Source organism: Nuphar pumila, chromosome 2 (assembly GCF_984573655.1).
Source record: "Nuphar pumila chromosome 2, dmNupPumi1.hap1.1, whole genome shotgun sequence".
Lineage (NCBI taxonomy): Eukaryota > Viridiplantae > Streptophyta > Magnoliopsida > Nymphaeales > Nymphaeaceae > Nuphar > Nuphar pumila.
The window spans coordinates 19197444-19217464 of NC_143250.1; the positions used below are offsets into that span (position 1 = coordinate 19197444).

The window sequence follows — 20021 nt, forward strand, 5'->3', positions numbered from 1 at the left end:
AATGACCATTAGAGAATATTTCGCCGAACTTTCTTCCATTTGGGATGAGCTTGCTATGCTCGAACCAAAATAGAGTGAAGAGGCGATTAAACTTCGTCACAAATAATTAGAAGAAGATCGATTCTTCAATTTTTTGAATGGGCTAAGGCTCGAATTTGAGCAAATAAGGTCTTCTATTTTGTAATCTTTCACTCCCCCTTCTCTTGAAGATGTTCTCACCAAATTAAGTGGGGAAGAAGCCCGTATGGGTCTAAGTAAGCAAGGGTCTAATGTGCTTGCGATTCCATCCAATTTCGAAGACAATGATGGGGTCAATACGGTGTCTAGGTCCAGAAACAATTTAAGAGCCTATCGTCCCTGTTCCCTTGCGACTTACAGTGTACAGTTGCGCTTAGAGTCTGTTTTGCTTTTGTTGAGTCTGATGTAAGCTGCCCGGTTCAGGTGAATCAATACCTCGAAGGGGCAGCCCGTATACTTGAACTGTAATAGCCTGTGGGCAAAATTGTGAATGAATTAAATGCGTTGAGCTTTCTTTTGTTCACCCTCATTGTGATTGCTTCTTGTGATTGCAATTTCTCTCCCTCTATTCTCTCTTGCTCTCTTGCACTCTGATTAAAAGCTTCCGCGACCGGCAAGCGAGCTGACGAGTAGGCTTGCGGCGGTAAGGAAGGACCGTCGCGCCGCACTGGCCCATTGAAGGAAATAGGCCCGTGACAAGTGGTACCAGAGCCCGTTCTCGTGCTGGGGAAGGGACTCCGGAGTCGGTGTCGACAGACACGCCGACAGGCTGCGATTTGTGAGCAAGACATCGTGGCACCTTATCAACACTTGCGCAACACCAAAGGCAAGGCAGTTGCCGAAGCTGAGGAGATGGGTTCACCTCGGGGCCAAGAAGAGTTGGTTGCAACTGTTAACAAGCTGGTGGAAGATGTGATTTCGCATGATAAAGCGATGTCACGCGCATGTGAATCATTCAATGGATTGAATGATGTGGTGGCGAGCCTGCAAGAGCAGGTGAACTTACTAATGGGGCAGGTCACTTCATTGACGACTACAGTGACCGATCTTGAGTTGAAGAACCGTACGTTGCAGCGGACGGTGACCCTAAATGGCGGAAATGGTGAGAGACCATCAAAGATTGATGTACCTAGACCCGCAAAATTCAATGGTTCTCGCAACAGCAAGGCCATTGAGAACTTCTTGTTCCAAGTAGAAGACTACTTGGATATCCAGAATGTGACCCTCGAAGATCTGAGGATCAAGGCTGCAACGGCCCTGCTTGATGGGGATGCTATCGCTTGGTAGAGGCGGAAGCGCAATGACATGGAGAGGGGTTAATGTGTGATAGACACCTTTGATGACTTCAAAGTAGAGTTGCGCAACTATTTCATGCCAAGAAATGCGCAGAGACAGGCTTACCGGATGGTTCGTGAGCTCAAACACACTGGTTCGTTGCAAAACTATGTCAGAACGTTCCAGAAGCTTATGCTGGAGATACCTAATATGCCAGAAGACGACATGCTCAACTGGTTCATTGTGGGACTTCAACCATGGGCACAGTCTGAAGTGGAAATGAGCAACTCCCGTATTTTGGAAGATGCATATGTGGCGGCAGAGCGCTTAGTTGACACTCAGCGCAAGTCTTTCACCCCATCAACCAAAGTTGGGAAGAAGCCTGACCACGGAGGCAAGAAGGATAAGCAGCGCAATGATAAAGGTGAGGCGTCGACACGCCATCAATCCGAAAAAAAACAGAACTTCACAAAGCATACAACAGCAACAAGGGTGCGGTTGTGACATGTTGGTTCTGCGGCGATAGACATATCGCTAGGCAGTGCCTAAAGCGCCTTGTAAAGGACGACGGGCAAGTCAATGTTGCACGGGAAGAATGCAGCGATACTGAATGCAGTGACACTGAGACCATGCAACCAAGGATGGGGGCCATGCGATCGATTAACGCAGCTAGAAGTTGCGCAGCTAAGAACATGCAGGTCAGTAAGGAACTTATGTACGTAGAAGTCATTATGAATGGAAAGTCTACTTTAGCAATGGTAGACTCGGGGGCCACACACAACTTTGTCTCGCGGGAAGAGGCAGAGCGGTTGGGCTTGAAAACTTGGTCAAAGTAGAGGACTATCAAAACAGTAAACTCTGAGGCCAAGCCCATCCTTGGTGAAGCAAGAGATGTGGCTACTCAAGTGGGGAGTTGGGTCGGCAAAGCCAACTTCTCTGTGGTGCCCTTGGACGATTTCAAGGTGATTTTGGGTATGGAGTTTCTGCGAAGCCAGAATGTTATGATGATGCCAAAGTTTAACACGTTGACGATCATGGGGTCAGACCTGTCACACACAGTGCAGTGCATTACGCAAAAAGGCAAGTCTTCCGTGTTATCGGCAATGCAACAGAAGAAGGGTGTCAAGCATGAGGAGCAGACATTCTTAGTTGCAGTGCGTGCAGATGAAGGGAAGGTAGAAGCAGTAGTGCCGCCGACCCTAGCCCCACTATTGGAGGAGTTTCGGGGGGTGATGCCCCCGGAATTGCCAAAGCGTCTTCTGCCAAGACGCGAGGTCGACCACAAGATTGAGTTGACCCCGGAAGCGAAGCCTCCTGCAATGGTTTCATACCGTATGGGACCAGCTGAGTTGAAGGAGCTGCGCAGGCAGCTATACGAGATGTTGGACGCAGGCATTGTTCGTCCATCAAAAGCCCCATTTGGTGCCCCGGTCCTTTTCCAGATGAAACATGATGGCTCTAAACGGTTATGTGTAGATTACCGTGCCTTGAACAAGGTAACGGTGAAGAACAAGTACCCATTGCCATTAATAGCGGACTTGTTCGATCAGCTAGGCAGTGCCCGTATCTTTTCCAAGCTAGATATGCGATCGGGTTACTGGCAGGTGAGGATTGCCGAAGGTGATGAGCCGAAAACAACTTGCGTCACCCGCTATGGTGCTTACGAATTTCTAATAATGTCATTCGGGTTGACAAATGCTCCAGCCACGTTCACGACTTTAATGAACCAGATCTTCTACCCTTAGACAAGTTTGTGGTAGTCTACCTGGATGATATCGTGATCTACAGCAGCAACATGGAGAAACATGTCGAGCACTTGCGAACAGTGTTTCAGGTGCTGAAGGAGAATGACCTCTGTGTCAAACGAGATAAGTGTCTCTTCGGGCAGGAGGAGATCAGCTTTCTTGGCCACGTTGTAGGGCGTGGTGTGCTGCGTATGGATGGGCAGAAGATAAGGGCCATCCAGAAATGGGTTTCGTCAAGCAAAGTGTCAGAATTGCGGTCATTCCTCAGTTTGGCAAACTATTATCGGCGTTTCATCGAAGGTTATTCCCTTATTGTTGCGCCCCTCACAGATTTGTTAAAGAAGAATCGGGTATGGCTCTGCACAGGAGCGTGCCAAGATGCCTTCGATGGCTTGAAGAAAGCCTTAGTGAGGGAGTCAGTGCTGCGACTGCCTGATCCTTCGAGACCCTTTGAAGTCCACACTGATGCCTCAGACTTTGCCATTGGCGGAGTTATTATGCAAGATGGTCATCTGATCGCATATGAGAGTCGCAAGCTGAAGGATGCAGAGAGGCGTTACACAGTGCACGAACGTGAGATGACCGCCATTGTGTATTGCCTCAGGACTTGGCGACACTACCTTTTAGGTGCCGAGTTCGTCGTCAAGACGGACAATGTGGCCACAAGCTATTTTCAGACACAAAAGAAGTTGACGCCTAAACAAGCTCGATGGCAGATGTTTTTGACTGAGTTCGACTTTGTCTTGGAGTACAAGGTTGGAAAGACCAATGTTGTGGCGGATGCCTTGAGCCGTAGGGCCGAACTGGCAATTGCGCGCGCGGAGTCTTCCGAAGTGCATTTGGAGGGTACATTGTTGAGCCGCATCCGCGAGGGTACGCAGCAGGATCCGACCGCACAACACCTTGTTTCTCTGGCGCAGGCAGGGAAGACTCAGCGATTTTGGCTACAGGATGGCCTCCTCGTAACAAAAGGGGGACGCATCTTTGTACCACGGTGGGGAAGTCTTCGCCGAGAGCTACTCAAGGAGTGCCATGATACACTATGGGCCGGCCATCCTGGTCAGGAGCGGACCTTAGCACTCCTTGAGCGCGGCTACTATTGGCCGCAGATGAGAGACGACGTTGAGGGGTATGTGCGGACATGTCTCATCTGCCAGCAAGATAAGGGAACAAACCAGAAGGCTGTCGGTCTCCTTGAGCCTCTACCAATTCCAGAACGTCCTTGGGATAGCATCTCCATGGACTTTATTGTTAGTCTGCCGAAGGTAGAGGGCCTCAGTTCTATTTTGGTTGTGGTGGATCGTTTCTCAAAGTATGTCACCTTCATCCCAGCTTCCAAGGAGTGCCCTGCAGAGAAGACTGCAGAGTTGTTCGTAAAGCATGTGGTGAAGCACTGGGGCATACCAAAGAGCATTGTGGGTGATCGCGATGCTCGCTTCACGGGCAAGTTCTGACGTGAAGTATTTCGGCTACTTGGCTCTGAGTTGTTGTTTTCAACAAGCTTTCATCCGCAGACAGATGGGTAGACAGAGCGTATCAACGGGATATTGGAGCAGTACCTTAGGCACTTTATTAGTGTCAATCAGAAAAATTGGGTGAAGCTCCTTGATGTGGCACAGTTTTGTTATAATTTGCAGAAGAGCGAGTCTTCAGGCCACAGTTCGTTCGAGATAGCCACGGGGCAGCAGCCACTGACCTCGCACACTCTTGCCACACAAGAAAAGGGAAGGCCATCATTCGCACATCAGTTTGTTCGCGACTGGCACGAGCAAAATGAGTTGGCGAAGGCATTCTTACACAAAGCGGCAAAGAGAATGAAGAAGTGGGCGGACAAACATCGTCGGCCCGCAGGGTTCCAAGTTAGAGACCAAGTGTTGGTGAAATTATATCCTGATCGCACAGGCATCTTCCGTGGGCGGCACCGCGGACTACTCAGAAAGTATGAGGGACCCTTCACCATCACAAAGAAGGTGGGCAAGCTGGCATACAAGCTGGAGTTGCCCCCAGACTTCAAGGTGCACCCGGTGTTCCACGTGTGCAACCTCAAGCAGTTTCATCCAGATGATGGAGACCCGGAACGCAGTGTGCCACAACGTGCTCCCATCATGCAAAGGGCCCCGGCAGCACAACGGGCCGAGAAGCACCTCAGTCAGATCCTTCGCCACAAGGTCAACTACTTGGGACAAGCGAAGAAATACTTGGTGTAGTGGGAGGAAACAGCGGAACCAACGTAGGAGCCTGTATTTCGAATGAACAGCCACTACCCGGCTGAAGTCAGGGCTTACCACGAAACAGATGGCGCCGAGGACGGCGCATGATTTGAAGGGGGGAGCATGTTCCCTTGCGACTTACAGTGTACAGTTGCGCTTAGAGTCTGTTTTGCTTTTGTTGAGTCTGATGTAAGCTGCCCGGTTCAGGTGAATCAATACCCCGAAGGGGCAGCCCGTATACTTGAACTGTAATAGCCTGCGGGCAAAATTGTGAATGAATTAAATGCGTTGAGCTTTCTTTTGTTCACCCTCGTTGTAATTGCTTCTTGTGATTGCAATTTCTCTCCCTCTATTCTCTCTTGCTCTCTTGCACTCTGATTACAAGCTTCCGCGACCGGCAAGCGAGCTGACGAGTAGGCCTGCGGCGGTAAGGAAGGACCGTCGCGCCGCGCTGGCCCATTGAAGGAAATAGGCCCGTGACTGTCCCCCTCATTTTAAAAATCAAAATCAAAGAGAAAATGGTGGACAAGGTGAAAAAATGATTATAGCAAAATTATTTGCCATTTTTGTGAAAAAACGGAGCATATCAAACCCATTTGTCCCAAGTGGAATAAGTTGTTAGCCATGGCCACCACTTCTCAGCCGCAAAAGGAGGAGACCCCTTCAAGTGGATCTCTTTCACTAAACCAAATTGTGGAGGCACTTCAACCTCTCCTCAAGGGAGCCATCTCGGGAGCCGTTGTATCTTCTTTCTCTCCTCCAGGTAAAACTTTTAGGCTTTTGGATTTGGGTGCGTCCTTTCATATGTTCCCAAACAAGTATACTCTTTCCGAATATTCAAAAAATAATTCTCCATCTTTTGTTTCTATTGTGGATGGGACTTCTCTTGAAATTAAAGGTGTTGGGAATTTTGAAACTCAAAATTTTTTCATCCCCAAAATTAGATTTATACAAAAATTAAACTTGAACCTTCTCTCCGTTTCTCAACTCTCGGACCATGGATGTGATATTAAATTTTCCTCTGATAAATGTTTAATACAGGATCGACGAAGGCTCTAGGAAGGGAGACTTATATTATATGGACTCTCTTCATGTTCCTAAAAAATCGTTTTGTAGTGTTGCCCAACATAAAGATATAAATGTTTGACACAAAAGACTTGGTCATCCCAATATCACCAAGTTATCTTATTTGCATTTTGCTAAAAAACTTTGTAAAGATACATTCTCTTGTAATGATTGTATTCTTGGAAAAATGAGAAGTATGCCTTTTGAACAAAGATCCATGTTTACTTTTAAATCTTTCGAAATTGTTCATTCGGATGTTTAGGGACTAGCACCTGTTGTTTCAAAAGGAGTATTTGCCTATTATGTGATTTTTGTGGATGATTTTTCTAGATACTCTTGGATATATTTTCTTAGACATAAGCATGAAGTTTTTTCATGCTTTAAATCATATCATGTGATGATTAAAAATCAGTTTAATAGCGACTTAAAGATATTTAGAACTAATTCCGGAGAAGAGTATCTCTCAAATGAATTCAAGAAGTATCTTGAAGATAGTGGTATTGTTCATCAAAGGTCATGTCCTAAAACCCCTCAAGAGAATGGGTTGGCCGAAAAAAAACATAGACATATCATTGAAACCACTTAAACTCTTCTTATAGCTCAAAATATTCCAAAAAAAAATTGGGCCGAAGCAGCTCTTGTATCTGTCTATCTTATCAATCGTTTACCATCTAGAAATTTGGGTAAAATCTCTCCTTTTGAAACACTATATAAAAGGGAACCTAATTATAATAGATTGCGAATTTTTTGTTGCAAATGTTTTGTTCTTCCAGATAAAAATGACAAACTTTCACCTAAAGCTATTCCCTGTGTCTTTCTTGGATATTCCGAGACTCAAAAAGATTTTCGCTATTGCGATTTTAAAAATGATAAGTTATATGTTTCAAGAAATGTGACGTTTTTAGAAAATGAGAGTGGTTTTGAAAAAAATGACTCTCACCACGAAAATGTTGACTATTCTTTTTTATTTTACCTATTATCTAGTAATGATGATATGTCTAGTGATGATGAAATATCATCAAACCATGATAATTGTTGAAAGAAGCACCAAACCCTAGGTAGATAGAGAGATAGAGGAAAAGATAGAAGAGAGAGAGAGAGTGAGAAGGAGAGACGGCTGCACATAGAAAAACACTTTACTCTTTCATTAGGGCATCTCTCTATGTTAAATAGAGAGAGGCTAAAAAGACTAATTACATCTAAGCCCTTTATGAAAAAAATTATTTCAAATAACCTCTAATATAAAAAGACTTCACTTAAACCACCTATTCTCAACACTCCCCCTCAAGCTGGAGCATAGATATCAATCATGCTCAGCTTGTCACAACATTTTGAGAAATTAGGGCTCGCCAGGGCTTTGGTATCTGCTACTTGATCTTCGAAAGATACATGATCGGTGCAGATAAACCCAGCTTGAACCAGGTCACGAACATAGTGACAGTCAACTTCAATATGTTTAGTCCTTTCATGAAACACTGGGTTGTTGGCAATATATGTAGCAGCCCTATTGTCACACATCATCAACATAGGAAGGGATACTTTCTCCTGAAGCTCGGTCAAGACTGATTTTACCCACATAATCTCAGCTGCAGTCTGGGCCATTGCTCGGTATTCAGATTCAGCACTCGACCTGGCTACAACGGTTTGTTTCTTACTCCTCCAGGTAACAAGATTTCCTCCCACAAACACACAAAATTCAGATGTTGACTTCCTATCTTCGACAGATCCTGCGTAATCTGCGTCAGTGTAGGCAACCACATCCAATGATGGATTTCGTTTAAACAACATACCTTTACCAGGATATGACTTTAAATATCGAAGAACCATCATAGCTGCATCCCAGTGAACTTTTGTAGGTTTGTCCATGAACTGACTGATTTTACTCACGGCTAATGAAATGTCAGGTCTAGTAACAGTCACATATAGCAACTTACCCACCAAGGATCTAAAGCTGGCACTATCCACATAGTGAGACTTCTCATCGAACATGTGAGTTTTGGGATCCATTGGAATATTAGTTGGCTTAGCTCTTAGCATTCCAGTCTCTTTTAATAAGTCCAACACATACTTTCTTTGAGACAACACTAAGCCCTCTTTGTTTCTTGCAACCTCGATACCCAGAAAATATCGAAGGTGACCAAGATCTTTAGTAACAAAGTGCTTCTGAAGATGATCTTTTGTTGTAGAAATATCTTGGGCACTGCTCCCTGTTAATATGATGTCATCGACATATACCACCATAACAACAATTTCAGTACTGGTTTTCTTGATAAACAAGGAATGATCTGAAGCTGACCTGACAAATCCAAAGCTCGACATTACCTCAAATAATTTGTGAAACCATGCCCGCGGACTCTGCTTCAGGCCATAAATAGCCTTCTTCAACTTGCACACCTTCTGACACTCCCCCTGAACCCCGAACCCTGGAGGTTGTTGCATGTAGACAGTTTCATGCAAATCCCCATACAAAAAGGCATTCTTGACATCCAACTGAAACAAGGGTCATCCATGGTGCACAGCAACAGAAAGAACGAGACGAATAGTGCCAAGACGAGCAACTAGGGAGAAAGTTTCAAAAAAGTCAACCCCATAAGTCTGAGTGTAGCCTTTTGCAACCAACCGGGCTTTGTACCGTTCAATCGACCCATCTGAGTTATACTTAATGCTATATACCCATTTGCAACCTACAATATCTGCATCTGTGGGAGGATCAACCAAGTCCCAAGTGCCTCGAGACCATAGGGCATCCATCTCATCACGCATAGCCTGCATCCAGTTGGAGTCGACTAGAGCTTGACTGTGATGAAGCGGAACAGAAGAGGCAGACAGAGCAGAAATAAAATTCTTCATAGAAGCCCCAAGATTAGCTTCTGATATAAATTGCGTGATGGGGTAAAGAGTGCACTGTCTCTTTCCCTTGCGCAGAGCAATGGGAAGATCAACATCAGATGTAGGGGCAACAGTTTGCTCAGAAATACTTACCTGAGGAGAAGGAGGTGATGGCGGCATGGAGGTAGGAGGCACCCTGTGCGTGTATACTATGGGAGGGTTTCGGAAGCGAGACACACCTGACACTGGGACCAAGGACTGAGGAGGAAGCAACTCTAATGGAAAGGGAGGAATCGGCAGAGGAAGGATATCACCAAGGCTCTCCTGTAGTCTGCGAGTAGTACTTGAAAAATAAGGAATAGACTCAAAGAAGGTAACGTCCGCACTAACATACTATTTATGAGATATAGGGTCGTAACAACGATATCCTTTTTGGTTCTTAGGATACCCAAGGAAAACACATTTAATAGACTGCGCAGCAAGTTTATCTCGATCCGGACCCAGCTTATGCACAAAACACACACATCCAAACACTTTAGGGGGGATAAGGAAGAGAGGAGCCTCTGGATGGAGAATTTGAATAGGGATCTGGTCTTCTACAGAGCTTGACGGCATACGATTTATCAGAAAATCAGCTGTCAGAACCGCATCGCCCCAGTATAAAGCATGCATATTGGATTGAATCATAAGGCACCGAGCAACATTAAGGATTTGTCTATGTTTCCTCTCAGCCACCCCATTTTGCTGGGAGGTATGGGGGCATGTAAATTGAGGTTGAATCTCATTACCAGAATAGAATTGAAGTAAGTCTTTGGATTTGAACTCAAGAGCATTATCAGTGCGAACAATTTTAACACATACATCAAATTGAGTTTTTATCTCGGCAATTAAAGATTTAAGAATGACAGGACCTTGAGACCGATCTTTTAACAGGAACACCCACGATAACCTTGAGAAGTCATCAACAATAACTAGATAATAACGACACTGAGACCTATTTGGAATCCTACTCGGACCCCACACATCAACATGAAGAAGATCAAACAATCATTGACTTGACGGACTCTGACTAGTGGGGAAAGAGCTTCGACAATGTTTTCCCAATTGACATGTTTCACACTGAAAAGAAACTGAGGGAGGTATATGAGGAATGACACGACGAAGTTTTGTCACTGGAAGGTGACCCAAACGATGATGCCACAATAGAGGACTTGAGGATAATGTACCAGTAGAATAGGCCAAAACTTCTGGTTGGTGTAGGTAGCACAGACCACCTTCCTCATAGCCGCCACCAATCTTTCTCCCCGTCAGCAAGTCCTGAAAGGTGCACCCCATAGGATCGAAAATCACTCTACAATTCAAATCTTTTGTCATTCGACTGACGGATAGTAAATTCTGTAGAAACGAAGAAGCATGAAGAACATGCGACAATTGAAGAGTAGGAGTAATAAACATGCTTCCCTTCCCTACAATTAGGGAAGAACTACCATCAGCAAGACGTACCCCTTTTTGACCAGTCACAGGTTTTAAACCCAAAAAATTACTCGAATTTCCGCACAAGTGACCAGAGGCGCCAGAATCAATGATCCGCCTATCACCTTGACCAGATAGGCCATCACCTGCCGAGCACACAACCTCCGCAACCGAAGACTTCGAAGTGGATGATCGTAAAGCAAGGAGCTCATCATATTCAGCCCTGCTAAGTGTTACATAATCATTGGAGGAATCTGCATCTGATTTAACCACGTGAGCCATAATATAAACAATTGGCTAGATTCACAAAATCAAGGAGCAACCACACGCGCACACCCACAATCAACTACGAACCCGACTATATCAAGTTTTGATTTCACCAATGAAATCTGAGAAAAACGACTTGCTACTATTCAGATCCAAACTTAAAAATTTTAAAGAACCTTGACCAGCACCTTCCACCTCAACCGCGGATGGCTATTTGTTGCAAATCAAGATCACACATCCAACACGATAAGGTTGTGTCTGGTTTTTAGACTATCACACATCAGTTTTCCGCGACTACACAGTTTCCACACCAGAGATAAAATCTGGACAAGCTTCAAGTGACACAAGGAATAGCGTGTGTTATCATCACGCATCAGCAACTAAGACAACCAGTAGCAGAACTCAACACAGAATCCCTCGACAAAAAAAAATCCCACAAACAAAATATTTTCCCACACTGCAGGGAATCATGACTGCTACTTAAAAAAAAATCTGCAATAAGTTAACATGCTGCTTTCACAGCACATACTTTCATTAGGGCAGGGAACAGATCTACACACACAGGAGGGCTGCTAATATTCATCTTCTGAAATCTACCAACAAAATAGAATCTGAGATAAACTCACCATCCAGATTCACAACTAGCGATAACTTGAGCACGCAGAAACATAGGCCTTCAAAGAACTCGGCAACAATACAGTGCAGGAAATTACAGCATCACGGCAGTGATAAACACAACAAGGAATCACGGCAGGAGATCACGGCATCACAGCAGAAACTCAGGGCAGAAAACCATGATCCACACGCCACAGTCAACTTCCACGTCAATCTTCAGCAGACCCGATCTCCACTTGATGGGTAGCAGCTGGTGACTTCAACCATGACAGAAAATCGAAGACTTGATTTTCTTTCCCAAGCCTTCCTAACAAACATACCCAGATCTGAGTAAGATCTGATTCCTCCCCCTTTTTTTCAGATCTTCACCTTGTACACGACAAGTTCTGGCACCCACGACCATTGGGTCTTCATCCACCTTCCAGATCTGGCTTCAGATGTGAGTCATGACCTCCAGTCAGATCTTCATTGTCGTGACTAGGTCTGACTACAAATCTGTCGCCAGATCTGATCTTCACCAAGAGGCGCTGATCGCTGATCAGCAGAGGAGCGATATCCACCAAGAGGTTTTATTGCTTGAAGGAAGCTGAGATTAGAGCTCAGGCACCCAAGATCGCACGTGGCTCTGATACCATGTTGAAAGAAGCATCAAACCCTAGGTAGATAGAGAGATAGAGGGAAAGATAGAAGAGAGAGAGAGAGTGAGAGGGAGAGACGGCTGCACAGAGAAAAACACTTTACTCTTTCGTTAGGGCATCTCTCTATGTTAAATAGAGAGAGGCTAAAAAGACTAATTACATCTAAGCCCTTTATGAAAAAAATTATTTCAAATAACCTCTAATATAAAAAGACTTCACTTAAAACCACCTATTCTCAACAATAATGATAATGAAGTAAACATTAACGACTTCAACTCACCGAGTACTCAAGAAAACAGAACAACAAATGACCCAATAACCTATTCTCGTAGAGATAGAAATACTTTCAGAAGTACAATTGAGCAATATAGTGATTCTATTCTCACACATGATCCCAGACGATCCGAAAGAAATAGGAAGCCTCCAACAAGATTTGTCTCTTTTGACTCTTTTTCACCTAAGTATAGAGTTTGTCTTAGTGTCATTCATTCTTATTTTGAACCAAGAAATTTTGAGGAAGCCAAAAAATGTGTCGAATGGCAAGAAGCTATGAAAAATGAACTCAAAACTCTTAGGAAAGCTAACACATGGGAATTTCAAATTCTACCTTTTGGAAAGAAAACTATAGGTTGTTGTTGAGTGTTTAAAGTTAAGACTAAGAGCGATGGATCTCTTTAGAGGTATAAAGCTCGCTTAGTCACGAAAGGGTATGGTCAAGAATATGGAATTGACTATGGAGAGACATTTGCACCCGTAGCACGAATGGTTACAGTCAGATGTTTCATCACTATTACGTCTATTAAAAAATGAAACATTTTTCAAATGGATGTTAAAAATGTCTTTTTAAAAGGTGATCTTAATAAAGAAGTTTATATGGATGCCCACCAGGTATGAAAGTTCCTAAAGATAAAGTTATTTATCTTAAAAAAGCTCTCTATGGCTTCAAACAGGCACCCAAAGCCTGGTATGACAGATTTAACAATGTTATTTTAGAAAATGGATTTTCTTCCTGTTATACAGATACTGCATTATTTATCAAAAAATCCGATGTAGGTATTGTGATATTATTATTATATGTCGATGATATGTTAATAACAGGTGATGATGTCAAAGGAGTCAAAGATATCAAATCCGTCTTGATTTCGAAATTTGAAATGTGAGACTTAGGGTTTCTAACATATTTCTTGGGAATTGAGGTTGCTTAATCCCAACGTAGTTATTTTTTATCTCAAACTAAACTTGCTTGTGAGATTATTGACAGGTCAGGAATCTCGGATGACAAAATTTGCGAAACTCCTAAAATAGTGGGCTCGAAAATAAAGATCGATGACGGGATTCCTCTGACCGATCCTACTCCTTACAGACAATTGGTAGGCTCGTTGATGTATCTTAGCATCACACGACCTACGACCTGATTTGTCACATCCGATCCATATTGCCAGTTAGTTTTAACATGCTCCTACAACGGTTCACATGAGTGTTTTTCTTCACATCATCAGATATTTAAAGGGAACTGCAAATAAGGGAGTATTTTTGTCTTCATCTTCTGAATTAAAGTTAATTGCCTATACTGATTCTGATTGGGGAGGTGACCCTAATAACCGTCACTCCACCACTAGTTTATGTGTTTTCTTAGGTGAATCGTTGGTCTCTTGAAGGTGCAAGAAGCAACAAAAGGTTTCTTTGTCCTCCACCGAAGCTAAGTATAGAGTCATGGCATCTACAACCATGGAAATAGTATGGATTCGGCGTCTGCTAGAAGATATGGGAGTTCAAACTCAAGAACCAACAAAGTTATGCTACGACAATAAGAGTGCGATATACATTGCCAAGAATCATACCTTTCATGAGCGCACAAAGCACATAGAGATGGACTGTCATTATGTTCGAGAAGAATATTTGAAGAAGGTTATCGATCTTCCATATGTGACATCTAAATATCAACTAACAGACTTCTTCACCAAGTCGCTTTGCTCTCCCATATTTAATTTTCTTTTGGGCAAACTTGCGGTCATCACACCATAAGTTTGAGGGGGGTGTTCAAATGTAATCTCGTATTTGTATAAATATATATATTTATATACAGAGAGAGATACATTTACATATATACCACGTATATATGCAAATATATCTCTATATATATAAATATATATAGTAATTCTTATAAAACACGACAAGGGTATTTTCATCTTTTTTGTTTTGCGCATATTCCAATAGGAATATGTTATACTTTTATTTTTATTTCTTTTCTTTATTTTCTTTTTCTTTTTTCTTATTTCTTTTTTCTTTTTGGTCAAACCTTGGGGGCCTAATATAGTCATTGGGCCCCTCCAACGGTCACATTTGTGACCGTTGGAGGGGCTCCAACGACTATGTTGGAGGCCCCTCCAAGGCCTCATTTGGTTCCTTATAAATAGGGGTATTTTCCCTTGTTGTAAGTAAGCATGTGAGCTCAAGCTCTTTTCTCATTTTCAATATATTTCATTTTCATGCCCTTGTGCATGATTATTTTTCTTACGCCTTTGTGCGTACTTGTTCAAGTGTTATTTGAGTGCCTTTGTGCACATCTCTTGTGAGGTATTTGTGCTTGTATGCGTATTGTCTCTTCGTAGACATTTTTACAGGGTAGAGGGCTAAGCAAGCCTCAAAATTAGCTCTGCATCAACATATTTTAGAAGCAAAGAGTATTTCTAAAGCCCCTAGAATAATAACTCGGGAACCAAAGGAGCTTCCAACCATGAGATGCCAAGATCTCCAATTGGAGGCAATCACTCAAGTTTCGTATCTGAGTAGTGGTCAACTACCAGAGAAGGTGGAGCATGCATCGAGAAGGAAAATGGATGTATTCGCCGACACTTATCATGGATTCTCGTCTTGGAGCCAAGGCAACAACTACTCTTATGCCTTTCGCGGGTATTTCCAATGGAGCAAGGCATGACTCATGGAAAGGGCTAATACCCTTCTAATTTTGAGAAATTGCGACTAGTATTAGCTAGAGTGTAAGAGAATTAGTAGTTATTTTCATTGAAATGCAACTATGATCGGGGCCTAATGTATTTTTTGTGGGAGTGGGGACTTGAGATGGACCATGTAAAGAGAATGTTTATCTCATATGAGGATACAAGCACATCTACACAAGAAGAGATGCAAGAAGACCTAAGAACCCAAGAAGTAAGCTTAGAGCAAGAGGTCCAGCCATATTCACACTCGATTGCCTTGAGGACAAGGAAAATTTTCAAGAGGGTGAGAATTGTTACAGATCTTTTGGACTGGGTCATTGGATCATGGGTTGAGTCTTAAGGGATGGCTTGTATTGTATGGAACTTGTATTGAGAATTACATTTAAGTCTACATGCAACTTGGGTAATGATATAGGGGTAGTTGTTGAGCTGTTATGGGAGCATTATGGACATTGTAATCATGAATAGCCTATAAATATGGTTGCTCACTCATTTGTAGTATATTTTCCATCCTTAATGGAATTTGAAGTCTCTCTTGAGATATGCAGCTCTAGTTAAGAAACTACCAGAGATTGGCTCTCTAACCAATTTGTTTTGAGAGAATCCCTTCCCAACAACCTCTCCCAACCATCTCCAACTCCCTAGCCATCATCATCAACCTCTCTCTTCCTCCTCCTCCCTCTCTATCCTTTACCTTCCCAAGAAACCTTCATAGCCAACCTTCTTTGCCTAGCCAACCTACTCCATCTTCCCTACCAATTTCGTCTTTTGAATCCCTTTGCTACCTTGATACCAACTAGCTGGTATCATTTCATATCAGAAGCGGGTTTCTATATTTTTTTACCAATAGCAAGAATTCATAAAACATTGCACCAAGAACCATTCTTCTTTTAGTTTGATTTATATGATGTAATAGTCAATATATGATAGCCGATACAATAACTTCCATCACTCAAAAAAAATTAAGCTAAGACATGACTGATTGTTAAACAGAATGGTCAAAGGAAATTAAGAGATGAAAGATTTTATTTGACAAAAGCTCGTAAGGAGAGCATTAGACCATCAATATCTTAGAGACCAAATGCATGTAGTTTAGGTGGCATAAAAATGGTCAATAAAAAATTTTCAAGGTAAGATATTTACCATGGCTGAACCCTACATGGTACGCCCTTGGAAAGGTCACAACAAATTCACCAGGATTTTGCACTAACCTGAACCAAAAATAACGCAAAGAAATTAACCCAGCAACATAGAAAATTGGAACTGATAAGAGATTGAAAAAGGGATAGAGGCAATCATATGTGAACCATTACTGATAAGAGATCTGAATGCAGGTAGCACTCTGATATGTCAAAACTAGCAAATTGAAGATCTATATCCTATGCATAAGTTTTATAAGGAAATGTAGGAGAAATGGAAAGACCAGAAGAAAAGAAAATGGCGAACTGAATAACCACCTGCAGCAGGGGATTCCAGATGCAACTACCACTTCAGGAGATAACAGGGTTGTTTTTTCACCCAAAACTGCAAATGCAGCTAAAAAGACAAAAGAGTAAAAGAAAACAATTGTCATAAACTCATAAACACAAGTCCGAGAACGAGACTGAACTAACCTAAATCATCACATAATAGAGTCAGATCCTACCCCACTTAGGGGTGCCAGGATATACCTGCACGACCAAGTTGGCCTCCATAACCCTGCACTCGGATGACTTCCTCAAAAGATGATGCTGAGTCCCCTGGAACCGCATACCAAGTTTTTGGAGAGCCTGTATGGAGGAAGTTCAGGCTGTGGAGCTCATGATCTTCCACATGCCAAGCAAACCAACTGAACAACATGCCTATATAAACCATTGGAGAAGTAACGCCTGGAACTTCATCAGGCATATAATATGTCAGAGACCCGGATGAACGTGCAATAACTTGTAAATTCCATGGACTGTTGGAAAGCCTCCACCCAGCAGTCCCTTCCCTATTACAGATGGAATTAATAGCTCCATGCATATTTTCCAGACCTTCCTCAGCAGTACCAGACCTTCCAGATTCCAATGATTCTGAAATACCAATTTTGTTGTTTTCCTCCAATGGCATGGCAGAACATGTACTTTCACTCTTCACGGAATTGTTCTCAGCATGCACCTTCTTTTCCTTCTTACCAGCAGTACTCATATGTTTCCGATATAATCTCCTCTTCCTCGGTCGATTATACAAATAGCAAACTGTGTCCTCTGGCTCCCCAAAGCCAGATCCTGGCACATCATTTGCATACTCAATATAGATGGGTTTCTCAGACGCAGCCTTCCAAAACAATGACTCAAGAACCAATGGAGAAACATCCCTAAGCATCCCCAATCGAGACCGAGCAAAGTTCCTAGACTTCAATTCAAATTGCTCTAATGTGTACATCTCCCCACTCTGCCAAACCTGCTTCTGGACTGCCCATTGACACTGGCCCTTTGTTTTCTTTGAAGTGTGACAACCCAATTCCTGATGCCTAGTAGTGAACACTGCCCTAGTTCCCCCTTCATCATCAGCATTTTTGCATGCAGGGGAACGAACACCATCGCATAATTCCTGTGTTTTTGCTAATGACTTGTTAAGGTTTGAAAACACATATCTTTTCGAAGGCCTGGACAGTGGCGGAACAATCTTACAAATTCCATACGAGCTCGCCTCCTTCTCAATCTTGGAGATGTAAGCAATCGGATCGGCGAACTCGGTTTCCGTCGGATGATACACGGGCGCCAAGGGCAACCCCTTCAGCCAATTGGGTATCTCAACATCCGCCATTGCATGCACTAACCGCTCCCATAACAAGATTTACAGAGCCAAGAACGAAGAAAATGGGCTGAACCCTCCATAAAACTCAAATTCCCTAGCAAAGAACTATCTAAAGCAACCAATTTCAGCAATATTTCTCGAATAACCAAAGTGGGTAAGCGCTAAACGGACAAGATTCAGCGCATAGATGGGGGGAAAAAACAGCAAAGCATAAGCGTTTAATGACAGATGGAAGGACGAACCTGGCGGTATCTTCAATGAGATAAATCCTTCTTCTTCTTCTTCTTCTTCTTCTTCTTCTTCTTCTTCTTGGAGGGCGTGAAACTAACGAACAGAGAAGGGTGAGAAGCGAAGGAGAGAAGAGTAACTAAAAGTTGTCGTCAGTTGCCGCAGGTAGAGCAATAGATATAGTGTAAAATTACTCCTCTGATTCAAACCACCCAAACCGACCCGTCTCTCTCTCTCTCTCTCAATCGCACCGCAGTGTCGGAGAGAAACCTGTTGGCCTTTATTACGAGGCATTGCGGAGCTGCGCCCACCTTCTTTGCCCGCTAGGTTGTAGCGAAAGGCGCTCTCTACACCGATGGGATTCGGACGCACTCACCCTATAAAAAGGAGAAGTGAGTTTTAACTATGACAAAAAAAAGTTGTATTAGTCACTTATTTACAAAATATTGTACGCCTTATTTGGACCTATTTGTGTTTGCTGTTTACAAATATAAATAAAGATATATTTTGGAATAAGAATTTATTTTTATTTATAATTAAGTGTATTTAAATCATAAACCGTTTAAACTAAGATTAACTAGAAAGAGGAGCGGCTGGTGGATGCATGAAAAAGAAATATATGGAAAGGATGAAGAGTGGACATGATGGTGGTAGTGGTTTTAATGTTGGAGTGGTAACTGAGGTGGTAGTAGTGGCTTTGGTATTGAAGGAGTTTTGGTATTGAATATGGTGAGGTGGTGGCAGAGGTGGAACCACGTTGTGGGTAGGGTGGACACATGTCCACCCTGACCCACAAAAACCTTCAAAGGGTAATGGGTGACCGGAAAGCAGGTGGGGGCGTGCTCACCTTGACCCAGACTGCAAGTGGGCAATGCCTCAGGTCAAGGTGAGCACCACTAGTGTTGGACTCAATCAGAGTGACCTCGAGCTGAGTGCACTCCACACTTTCTCTCTCTCTATGTTATATAAAGTGGTAGCTGCCTATCACTTTTGAAAAGGTGTTTTAGTGTTGTTTTTTGTAAAATTTAACCTTTCAGATGTGTTTGACATGGTCAATTTGTTAAGAAATAACACTTGGATCATGTTTGTTTGATAAAAACATGATTTTTTAAGCATTGAATATTTTTTAAAATTATAGACCATTGATTTTTAAATATTATGAAACCTACCAGCATGTCAAAATCGGACGATCTAAAAGTCGATTCCTATAAAATAAAGCATGTAGATCACATAGTATGGTCAGATTTTAGAACAAATAGAAAAAAAACTTTTCAAAGCCCAGTAGGTTAGCGATAGACTAGAAAAGTGGAAGGTAATTACCACCTACATTATATATATATATATATATATATATATATTCCTCTCTCTCTCTCTCTAGACCTTTTGTGTGCCCTCCCCCGCTCTTCCTGAACCCACAGGTGACAGGCCCATCAGTCATGGGCCACCGCCTACCACCCACCTCACTCAAAGTTTTGAAGAGCTCTGACCATCTCCCCTAGTTCGAAGGCAGCCTTTGATGCACCGCGCACACCGGCAAAGCAGGTTATATGTCCCCCCCCCCCAACAGGGCCGGTACTCAGATCTCATGTTCGGGGGTTCCAAATAGCGCCACGTATAAGATCCAGACCAGCATGTATCCCGATGTTTCTTCGCATCATACTGCATCGTAATTTGGTGCCGCAGCAAAGACTTAAGTACCCTTTACCGCCATTCGCTTCTTCTTCCTCGAACGGACATAAATGCCCTCCTTCTAAAAAACTGAATCGTCGGTTCGTGAAAAGGACAAAACTGTCCTCCATCGTTATCGCGCCAAAACGTTCCGCAGAGTTTGCGTATGTAGCAAGCGTTATGTTGTAGGATTCAAATAGTTCAAAACAATCCATTCTCGCTCTAAGCACTCTACCGGAGATTCTTTGC

General features: G+C 42.9%; 1 protein-coding gene across 3 annotated transcripts in view; it reads right to left on the reverse strand.

Moving 5' to 3' along the window:
- Nucleotides 1-18458, reverse strand: part of ELF6 (Zinc finger (C2H2 type) family protein / transcription factor jumonji (jmj) family protein) — an 81200-nt gene extending 62742 nt beyond the window's left edge. The window contains exons 1-4 of one of the 3 annotated variants that reach the window (XM_089995390.1): nt 18119-18358; nt 16766-17985; nt 16553-16631; nt 16239-16306 (exon numbers count right to left, since the gene is read on the reverse strand). In XM_089995390.1, the coding sequence (XP_089851516.1) occupies nt 16239-16306; nt 16553-16631; nt 16766-17885 (1267 nt within the window). In that variant the 5' untranslated portion in view covers nt 17886-17985; nt 18119-18358. Of the gene's footprint in view, nt 1-16238; nt 16307-16552; nt 16632-16765 lie in introns of all 3 variants that reach the window. The other 2 variants (XM_089995392.1, XM_089995393.1) reach the window with 2 other exon arrangements.
- Nucleotides 18459-20021: the final 1563 nt, after the last annotated feature.